The sequence below is a fragment of the Tarenaya hassleriana genome, unplaced genomic scaffold, assembly GCF_000463585.1.
Source record: "Tarenaya hassleriana unplaced genomic scaffold, ASM46358v1 Cleome1, whole genome shotgun sequence".
Classification (NCBI taxonomy): Eukaryota; Viridiplantae; Streptophyta; class Magnoliopsida; order Brassicales; family Cleomaceae; genus Tarenaya; species Tarenaya hassleriana.
In genome coordinates, this window is record NW_010960187.1 from 6,944,138 (window position 1) to 6,969,603 (window position 25,466).

The window sequence follows — 25,466 nt, forward strand, 5'->3', positions numbered from 1 at the left end:
TCTCCTACCATCTTTTGATGCCCCATACATCAATGCCTCTATTTTCTTTTTGTCATTTCTCCCAACCAAAATAAAATAAAATTCTAAGTCTGAAAAAGATGATTCAGTCACACACCATTAAGGCAGCTACCTTGTTAAGGCTCGACGACAAAGATAATATATAAATCTAAATCTTTTTAACAAACAAATGTAGGATGGTAAATAAAAAAAATATGGGTGTAAAAAATTGTCTCAATGTTAAGAAAAAAGAAAAAAAAAAGAATGTTATGTACATATAAATTCAGATATGAGAGGTAAAAGAATCTTTTTCTTTTTTTTTTATATTCTCAAACTCTTGAGAAGAAGAAGAGAGCAACTGGAAAAAGACGATGGATGATACAACATTAAAATACATGTATAGTGGGAGAGGGTGAGATTTACTAACACACTGTTCGTGTTGGTGATGACTTTCCAGGTGAGTTTTTTTTGGGCTGTCCTGTGTATTTATATGGTCGGCTCGGTTTGGGTCTCGGCCTCGGCCTCGGTCTTGGTCTCGGGTTCAGGTTCTTTGTACATACAATCGGGCATCGGGAACGTATAAAGTGACGAAGCGGGTTTTCTCAGTTCGATTCCCTTTGCGTCGCTGTGTCTGAGCATATCTTGCATTTGTTTCTTGAAGTAGTCCCATCTTTCAAAATCATCATCACCCAAACACCAATTGTTAGTTCATAAAAAAGCCATCAAAATCTTATCTTTACCATTCAAAAAGATACAACACTTAACATCAAAACTTATCAAATGGCGTTGAAGGAAAAGGGTTACCTGATATTGGGGATGTCTAAGAGCTGAACTAATTTTCGCTTGTCGGGTTTGACAGTCTTGGCGTGACCTTTGTAAAGGTAGCGACGGTGACCCATCAAGAAGTGAGGGAAGTTACCACCTTGGGTGGAAACAAACACTTCACTTTGGAGGCAGACCGTGTAATCAAGAGCAGCCAATCTTGATGAATGACCCTTCAATTTAATAACAAGTGTTAGTTTTAGATTTTAGAAATCGGGGCTCGGGTTATTTTCCTTTTGAAACAAGGATACCCTGTTTGATAGAAATCAACTCCATACTAGGTTCATACCGATACCGTAACCAATGGATGGAGACACTAAACCTAACACTTCGCATGCAGGGAGAGAGAGCTCATACATAGGTTATTGTACAATGTCACAATTTGATCCTCATGTTTGGTAAAAAAGAAAAAGGAATCATATCAATTCCCACAACCAATTGGTCAAACCTTCATGCTAAAACCCAAGAATGGAGGGAAAAGAGTCGCGCAAATTTGGAAATCAGCAACCGATCATGTATTTGACCGATGGGTGATCATAATGGTGTCTATGTTATATGGACACAGAAAAGGTCGAAGTTTGATTACCTTAAATGGAGCAAGTTCCTCCGGAGTAGCTAGAGTATCCTTTGTCTGGAGAAGAGGAAACATCTGCTTAAGAGGAGCCATGTATTTCTCTGCCTTGTAAATGTTTCCCGCAGCAACGTAAACCAAGGTGCTATTGTCAAAACCCATGCCCCTAAGCATCATTCCCACCTGCAGAGCAGACGTTTACACGATATTGCAATAAGGTAAAGTTCCTTATCTGTCATCAAGTTGCGGGTAAAGTCAGCAGGCTCAAATTTTAAGAAAACTTGGAGAGGGTCTGATACCTCCAGTGGGGCTAAAGGGCATTTTCCGTCTACACGGTTTACACCGGGCCTAATTACTCTGCCTCTTCTCCTGAATTTTCCTCTCCACCCTCTTTCTCGAGCCTTATCCATTTCTTGCTTGTCAGCCTCCCCAAAGTCATATTCACAACACGAGAATGCGACCATATCCTTCAACAGAGAAGAAAAATAAGTGCATGAGAAGAGGCAACAAGGAACTTGCAGTTGAAGAAATGTGGAGGGAGTGTGGATTTTAAACCGTTTCAAAGCGGAGATGAACAGAAACATATTTTCCTACGCTCTGAAAGCTCTTCTCGATCATCCTGTCGACCATTTTCTTTGCGAGCATCCTAATGGGCTCGGAGAATCTCAGTGCCTCAAAATTTGCTAGGCATCTAAGCCCTTGAATGTGTGCAGGAACTGCATGGGCTAGCCTGTTGGAGAAGGGTGCAACACGAACAGCCCTAAAGCGAGACACAAGATAACAGAACTGATAAACAATAACCAAATCTCATTCCTAGTTGATTTACAATCACAATACACCCCTTGAAAGAGAGCCCATAGTCTCGTAAGCTATCAAGCCATTTCATCTTGGATGAAGTAACAAAAAACACATCACGACCTTGGCACAAAATTTTAGTGAATATTTCATGATAAAAAAAATCAGCATGGGCAAAAGATGGTGAGGGGCATACCCCAGACGCAAAAGTTGTGGAAGCACCTTCTGGAGATAATATGCTGGACTTGACCAAGCCTTTAATCGCAAATTCATGATGCTGCTTATATTATAGTTGTAGCGCTCAAGTATGTCTTTGGGGAGCTCTTTCACCACATTCACATTATTTTTAAGAGAATCTATGAAGAAGTCTTCGTCAAATATATCTCCAAATTTGCTGCGGCAAGAAAAGGGAAAGCGGCACATGAATATGTATGTAATCCTGCTCTAGAGAAGCCAAAGCTTTGACCTTATTAACCCCTAAAAAGGCTAGCCTTCAGTCATCAGAACGATCATGGATAATGAAACTTTCAAACGCAGGACAAAAGCAAAACCAGCAATAACCTGGAATCACGCCATACACTGTTTAAATGAAAAATTGGGATGACAAGAGTTGCATTCAGCAGTCCAGCCACAGCAACTGCATCGCATATCTGTGTCAAAAAGAGGTACAATTATTCAACCATCCCTGCAGAATAATTAAAAAACGATGCTACGCAACTCTGATCACCCTTAGCGCACATACACGGTGCACAGATAAATGGACAGTGGATATTCGAGTCTCACAGAACAGACATACCGACAAACGCTGTTGATTCAAACCGCCGTTTGCTTCGATTATAAAAAAGCCATTAGAATTTGATCCTGCAAAGGCTCAAGGCTGACAAAGTTACATAAGCACGCACAGCACAGTTCCTTATTTCAAACTGAGCATCAACAGAGACGTAAAGAACTGGAACCTGATGTAGACACATTAGTGCTGATGCACGGCTTCCATATGCTTTGGACATTGGGATTCCATGCTGTCATCAACTGTATGATCAGAAATACTACGTCACCGAATGCTTATTTCCAATTTTTATCCTAAGATTGCACGAGCCGAAAACAACCGGAATGATCCAGAGAAATCCATGGTATAGCAAAGTGTTGTGGAGAATTTGATGATAGATTAACACAATATCATCAAAGGAACGACGGGTCCTAAACTTATACTTCAGCTACAACTCATGCCAAGAACACATTGAAGAAGATACGGATTCATTTATCTAGCTCTATCTATTTTAGAAAATGGAAACGAGGCGGAAAACATTACTGCATTGTGATGGGTTGCATTTATGTCGGCCTCCATCATCGGCCATAGCCGTTTGAAGACCTTAGGACTCCGGTACACCGATCCCGGCGGACCTCGTTTATAAATAATCTCAACACCATGCCCTAGATCGAGGACGGTGAATCCAAACGAGCCCATGAACAACAACATTCCGGCAATGTACAAAAGTGGCGCCAATAGAAGCACGCCTTTTCGTCTGAAAACCGCCGAAACCAGCACGAACACCAGTCTCTCCACCAATCCCTGCTTCCCGGACCTGTACACGCCGCCGCCGCCAGGGGAGCAGCATCCGCTTAGGCTCCCCCCGCGGCTATGGCGAATGCGAGGCGAGGAAGGCGGAGACGTCGGAGATCCGACGCTGACGCTGAGGGACCGGCCATTGCCGAGCCGGCTAAGGCCGTGCATGTCGAAACCGGTTCAGGGGACGATGCGGAGGTCCGAAAACCCTAGAAATGGAGGCTAGAAGATCCAGCGAGCTTCACATGAACAGAGCACGCTCGTAATAGATGAGAACGAAGCATTTCTGGCAAATTCTCTTGAGAAGTGGTATGGCTCCACCTGCCTGGTGATCCGCACACGTCGAATCAAATCAAATCAAATCAAATTGAAAAAAAATAAAGAAGAATAAACGAAGAGCTGGAGGGATTTTCCCGAGAAACAAACAGAAAGTGAAGCAAAGAGGAGGAAAGAGTGAAACTGACGAGTTCGAGAGGGAGAGAGAGAAGGGAGAGGAAGAAAGGATTGCGCGTCGTTTAGAGCAATTAACGTAATCACGTGGGTAAAGCAGTGGCTGTCGTTTCGCTTCGATCCAGAGTCGAGGCGTATTAAAGTGCCGCGTGGGCTGATTTCTCTTTCTTTCTATTTTACTTTCCATCTTTGGACTTTTAATTTAGCGAAATTTATATCTACAGTTGGTATTTTATTACTGAAAAATGCCTGATGTATTTTTGCCATTTTTCATTGATTGAGCCCTTCTTGGTAATTATTTTTTATTATTAGATGGTTATTGTATTTTAATTTCAAAATATAGATGGGTAGTTTTGAGGAAATTAAGTGGATGGGATTTACAAAAAGGAAAGAATTTTACGTCGTGGTCTTCTCATAATAGAAAATGTATCCGGTAATTAACATCCGGTTAACTAGTATTAATATGAAATTAAGAACATTAACTAAAGAAACAACAAAATCCCATAATTTCTAAAAGATAGATGGTTTTTTAAGAGTCGTAAATTAAACTTATCTTCTGTATTTTTTATTAAAGAAGTATTAATCGGTAAGATAATTTACAAAAAAAAAATTGTAATGGTACAACATTTTAATTTTTTACAAAAAATAAAATAAAATGCCATTCGCATCTAAAGATTGGTATTTTACTAAGATTATTACACAATAAGGTTTTCTCACATCTAAAACTATAGCATCTAATCTAAGTATTTATGGAATTACACCAAAGAAAATTTCTAAATTCCTTATTTTGAATGGGTCGATTTTTAATTTTTTATTCACTTTGTTTTTTTTGGAAAAGACAACGTTAAAAGTTTGGGTATGTCAGAACTTAGAATAAGGAACGCTTTTTGTTGGAAAGTGAAAAGGATCATCGTTTTTGTTTGAAAAAGGCTGTCACTTCACAAATCACAACCAATCTAAAAGAACATAATCACTAATATTATACTTACACACATGAAGCGGGGAAAAATGAACATTGCCAAGGAAAATTCATACATAATGAAGGATGGAAAAACACTTACAACATGACCAGTTTACAAGCAGTTGCTTCATGGGGGGCAGATTATGAAATGCATAACATGTTATGCTTCACATGAGGAATTCACTTACTCTGCAGGAAACATAACATCAGGATGTGCGGTCTGCCTGTGTCTGAACATAGATGACGGTGTAAACATAAATCCGGGGTTAAACTACGGTACATGGATATGAACTATCATAGTGCAGGTCGTTCTTCCTAGTTCGGATCGGTTAAACTAAGGTGAGGGAACGTTAAGGGGTTAGAAAAGATGAATGGATTGGGGGATTTCATGCTGTTTTTGGGGGTCTGGATTTGTAAAAATGTGAGGTGGGGATCCTCACTAATCAGCCCTCCATTTTTTCTTTTTGTATCTTTGCTCTGTATTGAATATGGAGGAGCAGTATACCTTCTTGGATTAGATAGACAAGGCTGCAACCTGGGACTCGAGTTCTCGGCTAGTGGACGTGTGATAGAGGTTGTACTGGTTCTGTTGCAGTATTTGCGGCTCTGGTTGCTGCTGCTGCTGCTGCTGCTGTTGAAGTCGCAAAAACCGAAGCTTTCCGATCTCTCTCTCTAGCAAATGCTGCTCCGCTGCATCATCCAGCAGGTTATCCAATGTCACATGCCCGAAGATGATCTCATTAAAAGCTTCTGGAGGGCATGGGATATAGGATACTTACTTTGTTTAAGCTTTTGGATTTCTGCTAAACTATCCAGACGCTGCTTCAGGGCTCTGTTTTCCATGCTCAGCATCATCAGCTGCTGATCCAAGTAGTGGATGGCTGTTGACATTTCAGATCCTTCAGCCTGCAAAGTGAAAAAAAACTTCAGAGTATAATTTTGGTATTTCGTGTTATCTAAAGCCTGTGTTACTGGTTTTCGGGCCTTACTTGTAGCACCTGAACGTTCCTTTCCAGCTCTGATATGTATTGGAGCCTCCTCAGACGTGCACGATGAGCATTTTGCCTGTTTTCAGTAATTTCAGAGATGGTGAGATATAAAAAAAGAGGAACCAATAGCATGATTAGTCTAAATTAAACTCAGTCACGCCACCCACATGTATACATAGTCACCAAAATTGAAACACCAGTCAGTTTGATATTCTATAGTCAGGCAAAGGGTGAAATGGCAAAAGTAAAAACGTGTAGCCATGGGAGATGAGGAAAAAGATGTCCGTTTTGGTTAAACCAAAGCCACATTAGTGGAGAAGAAGCAGCATTTGATAAGAACACAAACGTAATGCATATGCAGATTGAGAGAAAGAATCCATACTGTTTGGCACGCTTGGAATCATTATCCACTTTCACGGGAGCACCCTCTTTCAATTCACGAACTTGCCTTTGAACAGATTTAGGTGCCAATGTACCTATTTTGTTTACGGCACTGCATGAAGCAGATTTTTTAAGGTTAGCGCCATTCTTGTTAGGCAGTTGCCATCCTCTATCCTGGTGTTTGCCAGAAGAGTTAGGACGCCACACGTCATCATGACGATCAATGCTTTGAAACAGGCAAAAAGGTCCCCCAAAATGACTTCTCAACTGGGTTTCCTCTCCAAACGACATTGAGGCAAAATTCAAGAAAGTAGCAGTGTCACTAGCTGAACGCCTGTGGCCCTTGCTCATAATCGGTGACTCTGGTTCACTTAGAAGGTCATCAAGCCAAGCAGGTTGCTCATCTGCGAGAAGTTTATCTGGAGAAGAATGGTGGTGATTCACGCTATTCTCCATGGACTTGAAAAGGTCATGAGATTCTAGCGATGAGCCCGGGATATATTCAGAGGCAGAAGGAGAAATACATCGACTGGGATTTCTTGGGGGAAGTACTGATTGTTTCCCCATAAGGGCAAAACTTCCCACATTTGACAGACTGCCCGGATTTTCCATTCTCGCAACTGGAAGAAGAGCCTGTACGAAACAATGTGTGAAGAAACAAATTCATCGGTGATTCAATCATATGATTGATCAGTAAAAAGACAACAATAATCACTGTTTTCATTCAGGTTGTTCTCCATATATCCAGCATTCCAGTATCAAACAAATTTGGAATACCTTGGAAGATACCTTTTCCTTTAGCTCAGTTTCCTGAGAAAAAACCGGATTTGCTGCAATCTGTAGAATCGATATAATGGTCAGAATTCGCTTGATTTGTGGTGATTGAAACAGAGACTGGCAAGTTCTGAAATTGTGATCGCAATCATTACCCTAAAACCCCCTCTGAATGCTCATATATCTTCCTAACACTCGACTAAAACAATCGAATTGCTGCTAGGGTCTATATTTTCTTGTGTTTCTCGGCAGCCAAACAGGACCAAGGAACCTAACCGAGAAGATTTTCAAAATACGTTCCACCTACACTTCATCTAAGAATCCATAGATTGCATGAACAACTTATCTAACCCAATTCATTTCTCAATCAGACACGGTACCTGGCGCGTGAATAGCAAATAGCCGCCGAGAGAAGGATATCATCCGCCGCCGGCGATCCTTCCTCCTTGAGCGTCTCCGATCGTTCCTTCCTCCCCGCAGAATGCGGCAACAATGGTCCATCTCTCAAGCGTTATATAGGGGACGAAGACAGAATGAAGGCTGGCCTCCCTCCACTGCGTGGTTTCCGTGACGACAGCCGTTTTCGTCCTTTGTTTTATCTGGCGTCTCCGTTTCTTCTGCGTTTTCACGTAATATCTGCTTCGGTACGCAGCGCCGCACGTGATTCTGCCTCTTTTTCTGAATTGGGTAAAAACCCTTCTCAATGTTTAATATATTGCAGAATAGGCTGTAAAGTTTATAAAATTGCGAACAAAAGAACTATAAGTCAATAATCACTCCTTATAAATCTTACATTGATTCACCTTCACCCTCTTTCAATGTAATTGTAGTTATTCTTTACCATTTAGATTTAAGCTAATAGAATATTTCTCTCTTAAATATCTTAATTAAATAAATTTAGACATTATTTACTTTAAAATTAAATAAAAATGGTGAAAAGTACAATTGCAAGAAAAAAGAGCATATAAAATAAAATATATTTGATATATGATGTAATGAAAATTTTCTAGTAAATTTCATAAAATATCTAATCCAATGAACAAATTCACATAGTAAAACTTTAACAAAAAAAGTAATTTCGTACTCGTAAGAAATTATTGATTGGGAGGTTCATTTTGAACTTGTATTAAATACAATTTGTACTCCAAAATAAATTTTGATTTAAAAAATTCTATTTTTAAAAAACAAAAGATTATATATTTTTTCTGAAATTTGGTTCTATAAAAATTCAAATATAAACAAACTAATATAATTTAATTTATATAACATGATTATCTACAACAAAATTTTATCATAAAAAGCATCTTAAGAAAGAACAAATTTATTCTTATCTTATATTTTGAAATTAAAATTAAAATTTTTTCCCTTACACTCTTCTTTTCTATTCTCAAATGTATAAAATTATATTCATAATTTGTTAAACTTTTCATAATTTTAAAATAGAAGTATTCATTATTTATTTTATTTTATTCTATTAAACTGATATTAAATTCATAAATTTAAGATGATTCATTGACTACTTTTAATAATAGAAGTATTCAGTATTGATTGAGAAAGTCCTTGGCTCATTCAATGCAATGTAAGATGGATCAAATTTGAATTTGATAATGGAACCGAACAATAATACAAGTAAATTTTACCAAAAATAAAATAAAACAAGTATAAATTGAAGGCAGATAAATCGGAAACTAGCGGGGCCAAAATTAAAAGGATATAATTACGAGGAGGCAAACTGCAAAGCTTTTTCTACTGTATCGGAGATTCTTTTCCCAGCAGATTTTCGGGGAAGAGAAGAAATCTGAAAAAAAAAAATCGGCTTCTTAGCATTCTCTCGTTGTAGAGTCCAAAGAAATCTTCATCTTTGCTTCTTTCGAAATTTCGAATGATTCGAACCATCTCGAAATCCAAACTCTAGGGTTTTTCCGCGATCCAAATCGGAGCAAATGAACTCTCCTGCTTCGACGACGAATGCCGACAACTGCTTTCACAGAAACGGCGACGCCACCGTCGGCAATTGCCGAGATCTGACCTCGCACTTCTTGGAGCTCGCTCGGCTCTCCGCTTTGCCGGAGGCGGTGGAGGATGACGGCGAAGAATCGCCGACGGAGCTCAACACGATCAACAGCTCCGGCGGGTTTCTGGTCGTCTCTCCCGACAAGCTCTCCGTCAAGTACACGAGCGTTAACCTGCACGGGCACGATGTTGGTGTCGTTCAGGCTAATAAACCAGCTCCGTTCAAGCGGCTAGTCTACTACTTCGAGATTTATGTCAAGGATGCTGGAGCCAAAGGGCAGGTCGCGATTGGTTTCACTAAGGAGAACTTCAGAATGCGCAGACAGCCCGGGTATTGTTATCTTCTCTGGTCTTTCAAGTTGGGTCTGCGTTCTTGTAATTTTGTGGCTGGTTTATGCTTTGGGTTAGTGCAAAGGTTTAGTTTCTTGTGATGGGTCTTGTGTTTGCTGCTAAATTCAGTCGTGTTTTTCGTGCTTTATGGGAGTTGAGGTGAAAGCAAAGGGAAACTAGTGAGACTGGAATCTTGGAAGTTGGAAACTGTTAATCTATTCGGGTCTGATCAGGGTTTTAGCGAGAGACACTAGTTCAGGAGAATCCGGAATCAAAAGGACTTTGTGCTTGTTGGCCCTACTAGTGAAATCAGGGTGCTTGATGGATTGCGGGGAGGATGATTGTCCTGTTGAAGGAAATTATGCTGAGATGTTTCACTTCTTGTGGTGGCCTGTCATGTGTGCTGAGTGATTCTTGCACAGGCTATGCATTATCTTTTTGTTGTCTAAATAGGTATTCTGACTGTGCAAATCGGAATTCAGTTGCTGTTTGTCTTGGATTTCTTCTGTAAATGGTAGGTGGGAAGCGAACAGCTGTGGCTACCATGGAGATGATGGGCTTCTATACCGTGGACAGGGAAAGGGCGAAGCTTTTGGTCCAACTTACACTACTGGTGATACTGTTGGTGGTGGTATAAACTATGCTTCACAGGAATTCTTTTTCACGTAAGGCAGAAGTGTTTCATATGTATTGCTAGTTGAACTCGTCCCATGATTAATCAAAACACAGGCTAAGATTAACTCCATTTCATGTCAAATTTCTAATTCTCTCTGTTAGCAACTCCTGTGTCTGTTTACCTGTTGACACCTTTGATAACTTCTTTGATGACAGTAAAAATGGGGCTGTGGTAGGGACAGTGACCAAAGACATTAAAGGTCTTCTATATCCTACAGTAGCTGTACATAGCCAAAACGAGGAGTATGTTTAGTTTTCTCTTTTGCTGATATGCATCTCTAATGTTAGCTTTCCTGCATGTGAACTGCATGATATCACAAACTTGTTGTGTTTGTTCTCAATCTTGCCAGGGTTTATGTCAATTTCGGGCAAAAGAAGTTTGCTTTTGAACTAAAGGTGAGAGAAAATTTCTCCATCATCGTGTTCTCCATATTTGCTACCGGTGTAAAGATATTGCTCATGGGGTTTTTAACATGGAGTGGAGCAATAATACAAATTTATGTATTGTTCCCTTTTGTTTGAACTATTGACCCTAGGATTTTCTGTTTAAATCTTTTGTATGAAAATTTAGGTAAAATGTGGCAATTGGCAGCATTTCTTCCTCTTTTGTCGTTTCTATTAGGTGGTTAATTTGAAAGTAAGTTCCCTCAAAGATATGTATATGTCTTGGCTGTGATGTTGAGTTCATTTTGTTGTTTCAGGATTATGAAGCAGTAGAGAGGAATAAGCAACAAATGGCAATTGAAAAGATATCCATACCTACAAACATGAGTTATGGGTGAGTATACTTTTCTCCTGCAGTAATAAAGAATTCTTAACTAATTTACTGCCTGTCTTATCAAGATTTTTCTTTGTGCGTGATTTCGTTATCAGGCTCATACGCTCCTACTTGCTTCATTATGGGTATGAGGACACACTCAATGCTTTTGACTTGGCTACCAAAAGTACAGTTCCTCCTATCTACTTAGCGCAAGAAAATGGCGTTGATGAGCATGATGTATCATACTCATTGAATGACAGAAAGATTCTTAGACAGGTATTGTTTTTTTTTCCGATCGTGCTTAGAGCCATACAGTCAATTGTCTAACATAGAAGACTTGGTGTTCCTAAGCATTATGACTCTGAGTATCTGGTCCCGATTCAATAGGTAAACTTCATTACTGCAACTCTCCTATAATTTTGCCTTACCCAAAGTTTGGTTGATAAAAGCTTATCAGGAAGGGTGAGATTGATACTGCTCTAGCTAAACTCCGGGAAGGCTATCCCCAAATTGTACAGGTGGACCGTCTTTTCTCTAGTCATATTATTTTGATTCATATAGTTAATATCACCATGATTCGCGGGGTTTACGTTACATATCAAGTCTTAAACAGCTGTGCTTTCTGCAGGATGATAAATCAGTGATTTGCTTCCTCCTCCACTGTCAAAAGTTTATCGAATTAGTACGGGTACGCACTTCATTCCTCGTTCATCTAACCTTTCCATGTTTTAAATTACTTCAGTATTATATTTTTAAAATGAAGAAGCTCTATGGATTCTGTCTTACTGTACAAAAAATGAATTGCTTGAATTGAATTACTTGACCATATTGTTGATCTTGGATGTTAACCTCGAACTGAGCAAGAAGAATGGAAGAGAACCCATCTTATGTGAAGCATAAAGTCTAATCATTGATTAAAAAAAAACTTATGATGCACGAATTACAATTCCATAACACATTCCATTCCATTGTCTCTCTGGGAATTCATTTGCATTTTAGCTGCCATTACAGCGAGATTATGCCTCTAGCTATAGTTTATGGAAATATACGATATATATGCAGGTTGGAGCGCTTGAAGAAGCAGTCAAGTATGGGAGACTCGAATTAGCAAAGTTCCTTGGAGTCACCGGGTTTCAAGATATAGTTCAGGTACCATTGCTAATAATATTACTTCGATTCTAATGGTACTCAGTTGAAGTAAAAACTAATACTACTTTCACGTCCATTTGTGTTCAGGATTGTGTTGCTCTGCTAGCGTACGAGCATCCGCAGGAATCGTCTCTCGGGTACCTTTTAGAAGACTCGCGGCGGGAGCTGGTAGCCGACGCCGTGAATGCGGCGGTTCTGTCCACGAACCCGAACAAGAGCAGCCACTACTTGCATTCGCGTCTTGAGAGACTGATGCGGCAGCTCACCGCCTGCTGTCTGGAACGGCGGTCTCTGAACGGGAACCAGGGCGAAGCTTTCCGGCTTCACCAGGTCCTAAACAACAGTTACAAGAATGCGAAAGCCGATCTTTGAAATTGACGGGTTCGGAACCGTTGTTTTCATCGTTTCTCCATTGTGAATACGTGCGATATTTTCTTTGTTTCTTTTTTTCTCAGTTCCGCGGAAGACGTTTTGGGTGTTGGAAAATGTTGTGGACTTAAAATTCTTATTTTGTTCCCGAAAGGGTAGGGGTGTGGCGTGGACTGACATCTGATATTTTCAAGCAACTTGACCTCGGTTTCGCCCTTTCGGATCTCAAGGTCAATAGGTCTCGGTCTCGTTAAGGCTCGGTATCCGCGCTCTGTGAGGTGTGGTGAGGATTCAGGTATCTGATTGGCGCGGGGTGAGATGGCTTACAGCGACGCAGTCCTTAGACTCGCAATGTGAGTCGCGTCTAACAATGTAAGTTGAATCAATCCGACCTTTTATAAAAAAAAAAAGCTCTTGACAACCTTGGCCTCGTGCCTCTGTAAGTCTCACCCTCGCGACGATGCCCTCCTCAACCTTGGAACGAGAACTTGAACCCGAACCCGAGATTTGAGTTTCTATCCACATGTCACCTGAGTTTATGCTCGGCTACATAGGTGCACTTGCGTTTCGGATACCCACAAATTAACCAATTTCGGGTTAAATCGTCCACCCAATTATAGGGTGTGAAGTCTGCCATGAGAACCAAAGAACCGGTGTCTAATCCGGTCTGGTCACCGGTTTAGTGGCCAAAGAGTAGCGGTCTTATTGGGCCTCGGTTCTTGTTTGGGCCCTATCTTACTCGTAGAATCATACGATCCAAAACGCCATCGTTTTGAGCAAGTGGCGTCGTTTACAATGATGTGATGTGAGAGTAGTACAATGTAACGATAATCGTATATAGTTATAAATCAATCAAATTCAATCCGCATCCGATGCATTACCACAGGTATCATAAATAATTAAATATTGATATGATATTGTAATCAGTTAAGATTTCTTCCCCTCAAAATATGCATATTATTTCCTGTCCCGGCTAATTAAATAAAACAGTGTCTTTTACCATTACATCTGTTCACACAAGGAGGTTCCAAAAAACAATCAAGCATCATGAGAAATCTTTCGTTGCTGATTTTCTTCACTCTGAGCCTTCTCATAGTTATTGGTAAGCTTTCTCCCATTTCTCCATCAATCCTCTCATTTCTGTTTGTTTAAACTTAATATAACTATTAGATAGGCATAATTTTTTTTAAAAAAAAAATACAGAGCCAATGTAAAAATAATTACAGAAACCTAAAAGTATTTTATTGTGCGATTTTCTTTCTTTTGGTGGTAAATTTTGGGTGCAAAAATAATGGCAGGGGGGGGAGGGCAAAAATAAGGGCAGGAGGAGAAGCCAAGGGGGAGAGGATAAACATGGGAAGCTGCCACAAGTTCATAGGGAAGGGGCCATGCAAAGTCAACGAATGCCATAAAAACTGCGTCGATGCGTACGGAGTTGGCTCTCATGGCTTCTGCTACTCCGTCTCCTCTCCTGACGACACCTGCGTCTGCCGCGTTCCCAACTGCTAAATCTCCCTTCTTGTACTAAATAAATAATGCTCTATTATTATACTATAGATAAAATATTTATTGCAAGATTTTAATAATTTCATTACCAACTTATTATTCACGTGCAGAGTAATTTCGAATCCTTTTATAATTTGAAAAGAGAATAAATTATATTCTCCATCACACTATCTATCTTAAATGATTGGTTTTGGATTCTGATTTACGATCTAATTTCATTGATCATCTATTTTCTTTTGATTTCACAACACTTTATATATTACTTTGTTTTGGGGTTTTCACATATTTACATCTTTTGTTTCTATTACAAAAATATCTTTTTTTATAAAGAAAATGTGGTTGTACACTGATTACGGATAATTTTAATTTTTTTATTCATTTTTTAATATATGTTTAAAATTTTGTAATGAATATTATATATAAAAATAGAGATACCAATGTTTTCAATTAAGTATTTGAAAAAATATTTATACTTGTAAGGTTTAAAGTTTCAACAAGGGAGACCAAACAAACGATATGATTACAACCTGGAAAGATTTAGGAGGAAGGACCCCTTTTTATTTATTTATTTAGAAAATAAACTAACAATACCATCAAACCAGATCGCGTTGAGCACACGAGAAACGCAAACGCGACCAAACCACTATGATCGCGTTGACCACACAAGAAACGCAAACGCTGACCAACACACAAAACGCAGAACCCAAACAAAGGGCGTTTTCAGAACGCTCCGCAGCTCACCATCACATCATCATCATCATCATCATCATGGAGCCGTGAGACCTACACATCGCAAACGCAAACGCGTAAAAAAACGGTAGCGTTTCGTTGCACTATATAAATAAAGGGTACCGTATTACTTACTCCCACACTTGAAACCGTGGGGAACTCGCCGGCCGCAGCTTCGGATAACGCCGACAACGTAGTTAACGTCGATCAGGGCAGCCATTTGCGGTGTGACAATCGGACAAACGCATCTCGTGGGCGTCTTCCTCAGTCTATCGCAGCATTCGGCGTTTGGCGTCAAACGCAACAGCAAACGCTTGCACGCGTTCACCAGCACCCTCCTCTGCGCTCTGCAGTAGCTTTCCCCCGCCACGTAATCGAGGGTAAATCCGGAAATCAACACTAACACGATCAATGCCTTCAACGCGTCTCTCTTCTCCTTCTCCATCTTCCTCTCCGCTCGTTGACTCCAAGAATAAGAGCCGACGCTGCTCTTATAGAGGTGTGCTGACGAACTTGCCCCTGGCTTTCGCAGTAATTACAGACTCGGTATCTTCACGATGAGTCCAAATGTATAGTATATTAAATGGGTTTGTGTACGATTAATCGTGGTCATATAGAAAATTTATTATTTTATTCGTTAGTCCACGCGGAAATGTCGTTTTCATATTTATAAAACTAGGTTATATTGTACTTATAGAATTAAATTAAGCATTGTATGATATGAACCATTAAAGTTTTAGGCTTTTGCCAAAAAAAAAAATGTAAGGCGCACATATCGAATTTCTTTCAACCACATCAAAATTCATCTTTTAAGTTACACCCAAATACTATATATATATATATATATACGTTATATAGTTTTTGACTAATATAATTTATATTCTTTAAAAAATAATTTAAAGCAATAGAGGTTGAAGTATTTTAACTATTTTAGCGCAGGTTGAGGTTCTACCATAAATTTCGTCGCCCGCTTAACCTAGATGGTGGTATATGTACCATGCAACTTGTTTAAGTTACAATATCCTTTGCTTATTCATCTTAAAAATAAAAGACGAAGTGTATATATATATATATAATATGTACAATATCACTAAAATAAAATTTGATTATTTTAACTAAATTATATAAAATCAATATTAACTTTCGTAATTGTAATATCAATATTTTTGGTGATACATATTGACCGCATTGAAAGCAGTCGACACGTCTTTGAAAGGAGGGGGCCTAATTAGTAATTCTTGTACCGTATCACTTCCGGCGATTCCATAGGGACCAACCGCCTTTTTCTTATGTCTATAAGTCAACTTTTTTTTACTTAGGGTCGTCTGTCCGCTCATAAAAATTTGTCTTCCGGTTTAACGGTTTAGAGTCGAAGGTGTAGTGAACCACTATAAATTAAAAAAAAAATATCATTTAAGGAAAAACATATTGTAATAAAATCAAATTAATTGTTATATATATATATATATATATATCCAATTTCTATTGGATACACGCCAATGAGACTATCCAAAACTTAGATAAAATGGGTATCATCCTATATTATTGGAATATGTTTTTTTTATATATATTATATCAAATGATTTGTTCTATATTGTCCAAAACGAACAGAATCCAATCAACTAACATTCAGAAATAGAAAACACACCTTTTAATATTGATGGTAGATAGACTAACTAACAAATGACACAACGAACACAAATGGAAGCACAACTAATAACGGCCAAATATTCGAAAGCTCCTTTCATTAAGCCCATATATATATATATATATATGTATTACATGATAGTAATTTGTAGAAAAGTTTATATCATGTTCCAATTCGTACTGTTGGCACGGTAGCGACATAAAACGGATTGGTTCGACCATACTCAACTCGAATCGGTCCAAATCAATTCGTTTTGAGTCTGGATTGTGGCCCGTTTTTACTGAGGCAAAAAAAATATTGATTCAACTCTAGTCGTCCTATTTTGCGAATCAAATAAAAATAAAAATAATACAACAAATATAAAAAAAAATATTAAATTTTTTTAAAACGATTCTATCCCGAAGGCAGTTTGTAACTCAGCTTTCAACGAATTGACTCATTCGGTTTATTTTTTTAAATCCATCTAAAAACATATGGGTTAACTCACGCGATAGATATCCATTTTAACCAGTGATATAAAACGGATCGGTTTATATCAAATCGGGTCAGTCCGTTTCGAGACATATCATTTTTTAACCCATCTCGTTAAACCCGTTTTTATTCGGGTCAAAAAACTCATAGTTCAATTCAAGTCGCTCTAGTTCGCGATGCAGTTTGCGAATCAAATAAAAATAAAAATATCAAATTTAATTAAAAAATATTAAAATAATAATTTAAATAATTATTATTATATTTAAAAATAATAAAAAAATAATTTAAATTTGATAAATCTTTTAACATAATTAAAAAAATATTACAAAATAAAAATAATTTTTTTTGGCTCCCCAACCGGCTTGGGGTTTGTCGAACTGACTCGCGATGATTCGTGACGAGTTGGTTCGTTCGGTCCATTTTTTTTCTCAGATTTTCTAAATCTAGATCAAAAAAATATAGACGGATTCGCGAGCTCCCTCCTGAGATGAACTCGTTTTGACATCCCTAATTTTAACACACAGCTATGGCACGGCGACACCCATTGCGTGTGGCTAGAGATTAGAATGGTCCATGCACTAAACTTGTCCCAGAATATACCACAGAATATTCTCTATTATATATATATATATATATTATATGTATAGGTCGACCAATTTATTGATTATTGTTGTTAGGAAGCATATCCGCAGTAACCATAGAACGATCTCAAGGTAATGATTGATGTTTTTAGCCCTAAAAGGACATGAAATGGAAATGCACGAAACATACAATAAAACATCTCCTTGCATTATTTAAGCTCTCGTTCAAGGTATTAAAGAATATATTTTATTGAATAAAAAAATTTACAGCAACGTTTTATATGTAATCTAAAAGGTCACTTGGGTTCCATAGATGCAGATACAATGATATATATATATATATATATATGTATGTATGTATATTTATATTATCATATGAGATCGCATATGAGAAAAATATTTCCAAGCAAACCCTATTATTGTTCTTCCTTGGGTCTGCATGTGCACCTCTTCTGATGCTCCGTCAACTCCTGAAGGAATATACGTGAAACGTTTTGTGTTATAATATATGGTATGACTTGAAATGGAGGCATTAAGATTTGATATCCGTTTATAGGACCTTTTGATAAACGGTCCAAAGTCGGATATAAATATCGTAACATTTGCAACTTGGGGTAAATTTATTACAACCTAATTGCATAATGGTGTTATTTTAAGGAAGAAATCAAAAGCTTGTGTTGGTAGTGACACACACACACACGCACACATGTATATATAAATACACATGATAATACCTGGATCTGCCTTTGAAGAGACTTCACGTACTCCACGGCCTCTTCTAACATATCGGCAGTGTTGGTTTGCTGCAAGATTACAAGTAAACCCGAGTTTCTACATCGATATCGAATACTACTTCCGAGATGTCTGGAATGCATTATAAACAATACAGAACAGAATTTAAGAAAACTCATATAGGATATACACAATGTGCTGAGCAAAATCCTCTGAAAATGTCCATGAACTTCAATCAAATATATGTCAAATGGACCAAACCGGGTCGGTTATGGATTATATCTGCTACTACCAATCCAATACACAACAGTTTCAAAACTGCCCATGTGTTTTGATTCTTGAAAATCAGCAGCTCAGCCGAAAAAATGATACCATATGTTATAAATTCGGTACTCGTGGACATCATTAGTACATTCTCCTATTGATTATCCTTCAAGCCTAAGCTTACTAAACCAAACTTCCGTTGTACTCCAATCGTATATGAAATGATCGTCGACCCAAAACTAATATCAAACCCGGGCTAATAGCTGAAACAGGATTACCTTATCCATGTTAGGGACAAGCTCTTGTAGTTTCCTTATCCGATCACTTATCCTCGTTCTTCGAACCTTACCCAAAAAAAAAACATGCCCAATGTATTCGAGACGAGGAATGAAACGAAATTTCCAGAAGCACCAAACTTCAAGTTACATTACATATATATACAGATCGATGAATCGAAAAGGATCTTTTACCCTTTCAGCTATGCTACGAGGATGAGTTGCACAGCCACGTTTTGCACGAACCCTACAAGGCACCGATTCCTCCAGAAGCTTTTCCATGTTCATATCCGATACCCCGACCGGAACTTGCCCACTGCTCTGCTCTCCTTTCTACTCGTAGAAAATCGAAAAACAGAATCAACCAACTCTCTCTATACAAAACCCAGAAACGTGTCTGGTACGCTCATATCATTGAACCCATGTATGTATCATGAAATTTCCAAGTGTAACAAAGGGAGACATGATACATAAGTACTTAAGTGATTGGGGTCTTTTATCTACATGTCGACTTTGCATCGTTGTTCATATCTTTTCCGACATATACCGATTGAAGCATTATGCAGTTGTTTACAGCTACAGGAAACTGCAACTTGCAGAACTTTGTTATTAAAACAAAATGCAAGTTGTCAACTTGATTAACCTTGAAGGTCCATTTTAAGACAAGACTGCTCTTTTCTCCGTATCACTGTTGTCTCCCCGAACCTTAATCTATGAGTCAAGCATTTTGACTGTAATTTCAAACAACTAGACAGTGAAAACTGAAGAAACCCTTATTCAGTTCGATTAGGACTTGCTACAGTTGACCCCAAACTTAGAAATGATCTATAAGTGGCTGGGGATTCTTAAAACAAATTTCAGAAATTGCACAAATTCAGAAAAAGGCCGTACCATCGGAGAAGCAAACTCAGGAGATGATGAGAAGTGGCCTTCCATTTCCCTCGGAGCCTTACTCGACGGCGAAACGTCGACGTTGTCCGATAAGTAGTCGTAATTGGCCGGAATCCCGAAGTTGGAGAAATACCCATCGGACCCAACACCGGAGCCAATCAGAAAATCCGCCGGAGAACTGTTCTGCCGGTGAAACCCAGCCTGTTGGTACAATCCCTGCTCCGTCGGACTCGGGAACGCGAACGTGTTCCGACTCGTCGTCGCTCCCTGCTGTAAGCCGGGTGAGTTTCCAGTGAGTAACTCGGTCAGGCCAAGGTTGGGTCTCAAAGCATCTTCTTCGTCTTCCTCAAGCAGGGCTTCGAGCCAAGTCGCCGGAGCTGAACGGATCCGAGACAGCCCACCACCGCGAGGCCCCTCCCCTCCTCCTCCTCCTCCTCCCCCTTCTCCCCCTCCGCCGCCGGAGCTGCGACTGCCGACAGGAGTAGATTGCATCTGCTTTTTCACCGGCGACTGGCTCAGTCGGTAATTTTCCGCTTTTCTCGTTTTTCAGTGGAGACAATAAACGTATCCCTCTTTTTTACATTTTTTTTCTCTCACTCTCTCACTCTCTCTCTATTTTATTTTTAATTTTTTTAATTTAACAACAGACAATATTATTCTCACGTATTTCTCTAGAAAAAAACCTTACCATGCATCACCAGAGTAATACCAACCGTTGGATTAACATATTCTTCAGTCAGACTAAGATCAACGGTTAAAAAAGTGCTGGCATCGTGCGGCGGATGACAGAGAAGCAGACAGAGGTTAACGTCATTGTTTTTATTTTTTAATGGATTTGATTTGAGTACATTAAAAAAAAGGGTTATGTTTTGGTCACTCGCGATCGAAGCGCGTGTGTTTCACTTCCCGGCGACAAACGATAAGACAGACCGCTTTCAGTTATTGGTCGTGTTCGAAAATGTGACCTTTTTTTGTTGCTTAGCCAAACAGAGCGAGAGGATTTTTCAAGTCGGAACCGAACATTTCTGAATATTTTTATACATTAATTAGCTTATTATTACAATTTCAATTAAATTCAAAATTAATTTATAAGTTACAGATCTATAAAATATTAAAACTTTTTTCCCGTAATAACAGAATGTTTGTATTTCCTCCACGTAGAAATTTCGTTGTTTACGTATTTTAACTTAAAATTGTAAAAGCTAATCACATGTCATACTGTATTTTATTTTTCAACGAAAATACAGTGTTATATTCATGAAATGATATGTGTATTCAGGTCGGACCACCAAACTTTGAAAGAATTTTGGACCGATATGGATATTATTTTATTTTATTTATCTTTTTTCTTACTATTTTTTGTCACCTTTTTTACGTATAAAGATTAAAAATTAGATTCAGTCCTTTTTTGCTTACATAATCACGCACGTGGGCTCCGCATATATCGGATTTAGCTGGATTCCAACTCATCACGTTAATAAATTTCTTATAGTTTTCTTAAATAAATTTATTAAATGTGTTTAAAAGCCATGTGTGGCCCAAAAAGCCCATAAGCTAATGGAGCTGAGGCTTTTGAATGGCTCAAGGGTGCCTAGATAAATGGACCTATACTGAATCTCAGATAACGCAAGCCCATTGGGCTTCATAAAAATATAAAATCAAAAGAAATACATTTGGAATGTGAAATGTGTCACAAGGGTAGATTTGGTATTCCGATTTGATTTAGAATTAAATTAATTAAAATTCAAATCATAAAATAAACTGAAAATGAGAGTAAAATCCGATTTTTGGAAGAAAAAAGTATTTTTAATTAAAAAATTGAATGAAAATCGGGTAACATGGATATAGAAAAACAGAACTAAATCCTAAATATACTGCCTAATTGTATGGATTAGGATTGATGATTTTAATAGTAGTTATTAATCACTGATCAGAAATATACACTCTAAAGTCTAAACAGCAATATGATTCTGTTGCTTAAATCAGGATCCAATTGACAATCACGATATTAGCGGTTAAACGAATCTCGACATTTTAAAAAATAAAAAAGAAAGTCACGTGACGTGACGAGGGTCTGAGTTGGTATAAAATAAAAAAATAATAGTCTTCCGGTACTCATCAAAGCTGCTCTGTGGTACCGAAAAAGACGAGGACGACAGCGATTTCTCCGATCGCTCGAGCCATGAATATCGCCGTCTCCTCCACGCGCCTTCGATTCTCGTCTCACGCGCCGTCTTCATGTTGACCGCTGCCTCCTGGCTTCGAACGCGGCGGAGCCGCCTCGTCTTCTTCATCATCTGCTCTCCTCTTCTCCTCCCTCTCCTCTGCGCCTCTGTCCCTCTGATCTGCGCCGCCGAGATCTTTTCCCGCTTCCGCCTCTTTCGTCGCCGATCGAGGACCGGGAAATCATCCTCCTCCGCCGTATTCCTTTCCGCCGCCACCGATGAAGACGACGGACGGCTGCGGCGGGGCGGGGGAGGATGCGGATGCGGAGGAGGGGAAGAAGAAGAAGAAGCCGGTTTGCTCCAGAGATACTTGGAGGATCAGTTGCTGCTCGTCAGATCCGTCTACGATTGCGGCGAAGATGACACCGAAGAAGAAGACGTCGACGACGGCGACGGGCGATATCGCGATCCGGCGGTGCGAGGAAGGATGCGGATGCGGAGGAGGGGAAGAAGAAGAAGAAGCCGGTTTGCTCCAGAGATACTTGGAGGATCAGTTGCTGCTCGTCAGATCCGTCTACGATTGCGGCGAAGATGACACCGAAGAAGAAGACGTCGACGACGGCGACGGGCGATATCGCGATCCTGATCGAATTAGGGTTCCGTTTCTGTCTTGAACTCGCCATAGTTTTAAATTATCGGTAGATGAAAAATGTTTCATATGGTTCCGACCGATCAAAATCTTCCAAGTCCTCCTCCTTAGCTTCGTCTTTTTCCGTACAAATCCATCATCAGTAATCATCCGATTAATATTTATACTATTGTTGTTTATATCATCTGAAATTCGACGTATTTTTCATTCGCATTTTCTTAATATTCGAACTCCCCTTTTCTTCTGAGCTCTTCATCGTCGTCGAACTAATTTTAAACAATATTCACGGTATAACTCTATAACAATGATGATTAATAATTTCAAATATCCGACAGCACCATATCTTATGATTTTGTCGCCGAGTGATGAACCACGATCTCATGTCGCCATCATCCCATAGATCCCCGCAGATCTTTTGCTACCAGGAAGTTACCAAAATCTCTCCTTTAACCGTATCTGCAAATTACCCGGGAGTTCAAGATTTAGTTCGCCAGTGAAAACGCATACATGTAATATTATGAAATGTTAGTCAGAGAAGTACTATAATTCAATAATGGTATAATAGATTGACCAATTTGATTAATAACAAAAAAGTCAAATCAAATTGGGAATGAATAATAAATGGTGGTAATTGAATAGAATTTAATACAAAAGTAGAATGGTCATAATTTTTAATTTTTTTATAAAATTAGTATATCAAACTCCAATTGAACATAAATGTAACATTTTTATCGAAAACAACCAATTCTTTAATAGATTATGTTTATCCACAAAAAATCAATTATAAAATCGAAAAATGGAATGATGACATCCTTAATATCTGCAAAGATAAAATCAAAAGAGATACATTTGGAATATGAATGTGCCATGACATGATGAATGATGATGGAGGGTTAGGTCATTGGCAAAGATTAAAAAAAATATTTAGGACAAGAAAATAAATCAAATAGAGTTGGAACAAAACAAAGCACCAAACATAATATGACGATGGATCGCATTGCACACAAAAGTAACGACACCGAAGCCCAAAGACAAAATGCTCAAAAGAACTTACAAAAACAAAAAGGTCTCTTGATCTCTTCTTCTTTTGTCTGCTCTCTGTTCCTACTCGCTCAAAGGTTTCACCTTGAACCTGTAAACAAGCTTCTTCTTCTTTGCAGTCGGGTTATCAATGGTGAGCAAGATCTTGCCCAATTCTCCGACTTTGAAGCTCTGTGACACAACTGGTTCATCCTCCGAAGACATCTTCCTAGGTTTCTGAATTATCACTGTGTACGCCTCTCTGTTCTCTGGTAGAAACTCTGCTCCGTATGTTACCTCCCATCCCACGACCCGTAGCTCCCACACGATCGTGCATTTCTGCGAGAAAAATGATTCACGATGAACGACGGCAACGGACCAAATACGCGAAATCTCGTGCTTTCGTACACAAATGGAACTTAATATCTGACACTGACATGGATGGATACGAGTTTGATAATTTGGTTGCATTTGTATCTATATTGAAAAAGATCAAACGCAAGAAGCTCACCTCGTATATGATGATCTCCACGGTCTGTTTGGTCGTTGGTTTGATGGTAATCTCGGTGGCGGTATCGTCCCTGGTGAATTCCGAGCCGCAATCGCAGTTATCAACGCTTAGACCGCCGTACTGAATCGGGACTTGTTCGGGTGAAATATATCTGAATCAACCATTTTAGGACAGGCAAAAAAGTTTCCAACTTTAGTTTTCGAGCAGCAAAAATTAGGAGAACTAAGGACCGAAAATTCTCAGACATTAATACCCAAAGCTTTACAGACAGAAGTTGTGCTACTTACTTGAAAAGGGTTTCCGCGGATCTTGAAGGACCTGCAAACACAAGCTTGCTCTTTGATCTTTGTGTCATGAATGGGCTGATCATCTTATAAAATGCGAGATACCACCATGGAACGTTGATGAATATCTGGTGATAGAAAAACAGCGAAATGATCAGCTCTAAACGACCGAAATTCTTGATCTAGACAATCAATCTTGGCTCAGGACAGGATCCGCAATGGACAAAGTATAACCTGTTTGGACACAAACTCGGGATAATTGTCCTGAAGCAGCTGAACAGCTTGCTTAGTCGCCAGCCGAAGCTCTTTCTTACCAGGTCCGGGCGAGTTCTTCAGATCATTCACCTGACAAATGGTCGAGACCCCACCCGACACGAAATCCAGCTTCCTTATACTCTTCTCTAGGAACTGAATTCTCCATCTCAAGAACATGTTCCTCTTCTCCTCGTCCGAAAACGTCTTCTGATACAAATCATTGTTCTGAAACTCTCCGTACACGTTGTAACACACCGGATGACCTTCTCTGTCGTGTCCCTGCATGAACACAACCTTGTCAAGATCGTCCCCAAGGTTTTCGTCGATTAGCTCGTCGATGTTGAACTCTTTTCTCCATTGGAGTGTTTCTCTGAGCATTGTGCAAGCTTCTTGAGCCTTTAAATCTCTCGCTCTCAGGAATTTCAGCAAAACGACGTCGCTTCTGTCGTCTTTGAGGAGAGGGATTCCCCAGATGGAGATTCCGCCGGAATCTTCACCGTCGGTGTTTGCTTCTTGGACGAGCCGCCGGAGTTCGTGGAGGGAATTCAACTCGGATTCCGACAGGTCGGAGATTCTGTTGCTTTCTTCTTTGAATGAGCCAAAGCTACGAGGAATCTGAATCGTTGGTTTAGCCTCATCGCCGGAGGAAGCGGGTGTCGCCGCCGGCGAGTTTTCCGAGCGTCCTTCTCCGGCTGCTTCGGCCTCTTCTCTGTCCATCATCTCAGCTAGAGACCTAGATGCCACGACCACCGGTTTAGCCGGTTTGGCCGGTTCAGGCTCCACCGAAGTAGGCTTATCAGTCTCCGATTCTGTATCCGAGTCGCCGGGGATCTTGTGCTTTGGCTCCGGCAGCTCTGTATCGGGCTCCGCCGCTGCGGCTTCCAA

General features: G+C 39.4%; 6 protein-coding genes across 9 annotated transcripts; 1 reads left to right on the forward strand and 5 right to left on the reverse strand.

Moving 5' to 3' along the window:
* Positions 1 to 217: 217 nt before the first annotated feature.
* Positions 218 to 4,278, reverse strand: LOC104816437 (uncharacterized protein At1g04910). 2 transcript variants are annotated; one of them, XM_010545282.2, is made up of 11 exons: positions 4,214 to 4,278; positions 3,495 to 4,074; positions 3,142 to 3,214; positions 2,982 to 3,046; positions 2,747 to 2,835; positions 2,382 to 2,579; positions 1,946 to 2,150; positions 1,690 to 1,857; positions 1,406 to 1,573; positions 802 to 992; positions 218 to 667 (listed from the first exon to the last, which is right to left on the reverse strand). In XM_010545282.2, the coding sequence occupies exons 2-11, from the start codon at positions 3,915 to 3,917 to the stop codon at positions 484 to 486; spliced, it is 1,764 nt and encodes a 587-aa protein (XP_010543584.1). In that variant the 5' UTR covers positions 3,918 to 4,074; positions 4,214 to 4,278; the 3' UTR covers positions 218 to 483. The 2 variants fall into 2 exon arrangements, with proteins under 2 accessions (XP_010543584.1, XP_010543593.1); XM_010545291.2 differs by having other exon boundaries at positions 1,946 to 2,120; positions 3,495 to 4,251.
* An 868-nt stretch (positions 4,279 to 5,146) lies between these two features.
* LOC104816456 (uncharacterized protein At4g06598) lies at positions 5,147 to 7,877 on the reverse strand. Of its 2 annotated transcripts, XM_010545310.1 has the most exons (7): positions 7,685 to 7,877; positions 7,308 to 7,367; positions 6,532 to 7,163; positions 6,150 to 6,225; positions 5,940 to 6,066; positions 5,666 to 5,850; positions 5,147 to 5,390 (listed from the first exon to the last, which is right to left on the reverse strand). In XM_010545310.1, exons 3-6 carry the CDS (start codon positions 7,140 to 7,142, stop codon positions 5,675 to 5,677), a joined length of 990 nt encoding a protein of 329 aa, XP_010543612.1. In that variant the 5' UTR covers positions 7,143 to 7,163; positions 7,308 to 7,367; positions 7,685 to 7,877; the 3' UTR covers positions 5,147 to 5,390; positions 5,666 to 5,674. The 2 variants fall into 2 exon arrangements, with proteins under 2 accessions (XP_010543612.1, XP_010543620.1); XM_010545318.1 differs by having other exon boundaries at positions 5,147 to 5,850; positions 7,320 to 7,367.
* Positions 7,878 to 9,072: 1,195 nt separating this feature from the next.
* Positions 9,073 to 12,816, forward strand: LOC104816477 (ran-binding protein 10). Its single transcript, XM_010545330.1, has 10 exons — positions 9,073 to 9,648; positions 10,166 to 10,312; positions 10,479 to 10,565; positions 10,673 to 10,718; positions 11,024 to 11,100; positions 11,196 to 11,358; positions 11,532 to 11,600; positions 11,711 to 11,770; positions 12,145 to 12,231; positions 12,319 to 12,816. The coding sequence occupies exons 1-10, from the start codon at positions 9,248 to 9,250 to the stop codon at positions 12,601 to 12,603; spliced, it is 1,422 nt and encodes a 473-aa protein (XP_010543632.1). The 5' UTR covers positions 9,073 to 9,247; the 3' UTR covers positions 12,604 to 12,816.
* A 1,789-nt stretch (positions 12,817 to 14,605) lies between these two features.
* LOC104816486 lies at positions 14,606 to 15,315 on the reverse strand. Its single transcript, XM_010545342.1, has 2 exons — positions 14,971 to 15,315; positions 14,606 to 14,889 (listed from the first exon to the last, which is right to left on the reverse strand). The coding sequence occupies exons 1-2, from the start codon at positions 15,278 to 15,280 to the stop codon at positions 14,873 to 14,875; spliced, it is 327 nt and encodes a 108-aa protein (XP_010543644.1). The 5' UTR covers positions 15,281 to 15,315; the 3' UTR covers positions 14,606 to 14,872.
* Positions 15,316 to 17,768: 2,453 nt separating this feature from the next.
* Positions 17,769 to 20,344, reverse strand: LOC104816493 (transcription factor bHLH81). The gene is made up of 5 exons (XM_010545356.1): positions 19,698 to 20,344; positions 19,002 to 19,139; positions 18,810 to 18,875; positions 18,270 to 18,338; positions 17,769 to 18,005 (listed from the first exon to the last, which is right to left on the reverse strand). The coding sequence occupies exons 1-5, from the start codon at positions 20,187 to 20,189 to the stop codon at positions 17,952 to 17,954; spliced, it is 819 nt and encodes a 272-aa protein (XP_010543658.1). The 5' UTR covers positions 20,190 to 20,344; the 3' UTR covers positions 17,769 to 17,951.
* Positions 20,345 to 22,761: 2,417 nt separating this feature from the next.
* LOC104816501 (patellin-5-like) lies at positions 22,762 to 25,460 on the reverse strand. 2 transcript variants are annotated; one of them, XR_772297.2, is made up of 5 exons: positions 24,561 to 25,460; positions 24,330 to 24,454; positions 24,043 to 24,193; positions 23,566 to 23,870; positions 22,762 to 22,967 (listed from the first exon to the last, which is right to left on the reverse strand). XR_772297.2 is itself a non-coding variant. In XM_010545365.1 (4 exons), the coding sequence occupies exons 1-4, from the start codon at positions 25,299 to 25,301 to the stop codon at positions 23,616 to 23,618; spliced, it is 1,272 nt and encodes a 423-aa protein (XP_010543667.1). In that variant the 5' UTR covers positions 25,302 to 25,460; the 3' UTR covers positions 23,400 to 23,615. The 2 variants fall into 2 exon arrangements, 1 of the variants encoding a protein (XP_010543667.1); XM_010545365.1 differs by lacking the exon at positions 22,762 to 22,967 and having other exon boundaries at positions 23,400 to 23,870.
* Positions 25,461 to 25,466: the final 6 nt, after the last annotated feature.

Bases quoted from the DNA above. Each gene is read 5' to 3' on its own strand.
- LOC104816437 (XM_010545282.2), bottom strand. From the start codon at position 3,917: ATGCACGGCCTTAGCCGGCTCGGCAATGGCCGGTCCCTCAGCGTCAGC. The intron at 2,151-2,381 runs GTATGCCCCTCA...GTCTCGCTTTAG, and splicing joins CCACAACTTTTGCGTCTGGG to GGCTGTTCGTGTTGCACCCT. The intron at 668-801 runs GTAACCCTTTTC...TGATTTTGAAAG, and splicing joins TTAGACATCCCCAATATCAG to ATGGGACTACTTCAAGAAAC.
- LOC104816456 (XM_010545318.1), bottom strand. From the start codon at position 7,142: ATGGAAAATCCGGGCAGTCTGTCAAATGTGGGAAGTTTTGCCCTTATG. The intron at 6,067-6,149 runs GTAAGGCCCGAA...TTCACTTTGCAG, and splicing joins GGAACGTTCAGGTGCTACAA to GCTGAAGGATCTGAAATGTC. The intron at 5,851-5,939 runs GTAAGTATCCTA...TGGATGATGCAG, and splicing joins AATCCAAAAGCTTAAACAAA to CGGAGCAGCATTTGCTAGAG.
- LOC104816477 (XM_010545330.1), top strand. From the start codon at position 9,248: ATGAACTCTCCTGCTTCGACGACGAATGCCGACAACTGCTTTCACAGA. The intron at 11,101-11,195 runs GTGAGTATACTT...TTTCGTTATCAG, and splicing joins CCTACAAACATGAGTTATGG to GCTCATACGCTCCTACTTGC. The intron at 11,359-11,531 runs GTATTGTTTTTT...GGTTGATAAAAG, and splicing joins ACAGAAAGATTCTTAGACAG to CTTATCAGGAAGGGTGAGAT.
- LOC104816486 (XM_010545342.1), bottom strand. From the start codon at position 15,280: ATGGAGAAGGAGAAGAGAGACGCGTTGAAGGCATTGATCGTGTTAGTG.
- LOC104816493 (XM_010545356.1), bottom strand. From the start codon at position 20,189: ATGCAATCTACTCCTGTCGGCAGTCGCAGCTCCGGCGGCGGAGGGGGA. The intron at 19,140-19,697 runs GTACGGCCTTTT...TTCTACGAGTAG, and splicing joins CTGAGTTTGCTTCTCCGATG to AAAGGAGAGCAGAGCAGTGG. The intron at 18,876-19,001 runs GTAAAAGATCCT...TTTTTGGGTAAG, and splicing joins CTCGTAGCATAGCTGAAAGG to GTTCGAAGAACGAGGATAAG.
- LOC104816501 (XM_010545365.1), bottom strand. From the start codon at position 25,301: ATGATGGACAGAGAAGAGGCCGAAGCAGCCGGAGAAGGACGCTCGGAA. The intron at 24,194-24,329 runs GTAAGTAGCACA...TGGTTGATTCAG, and splicing joins TCCGCGGAAACCCTTTTCAA to ATATATTTCACCCGAACAAG. The intron at 23,871-24,042 runs GTGAGCTTCTTG...TTTTTCTCGCAG, and splicing joins TGGAGATCATCATATACGAG to AAATGCACGATCGTGTGGGA.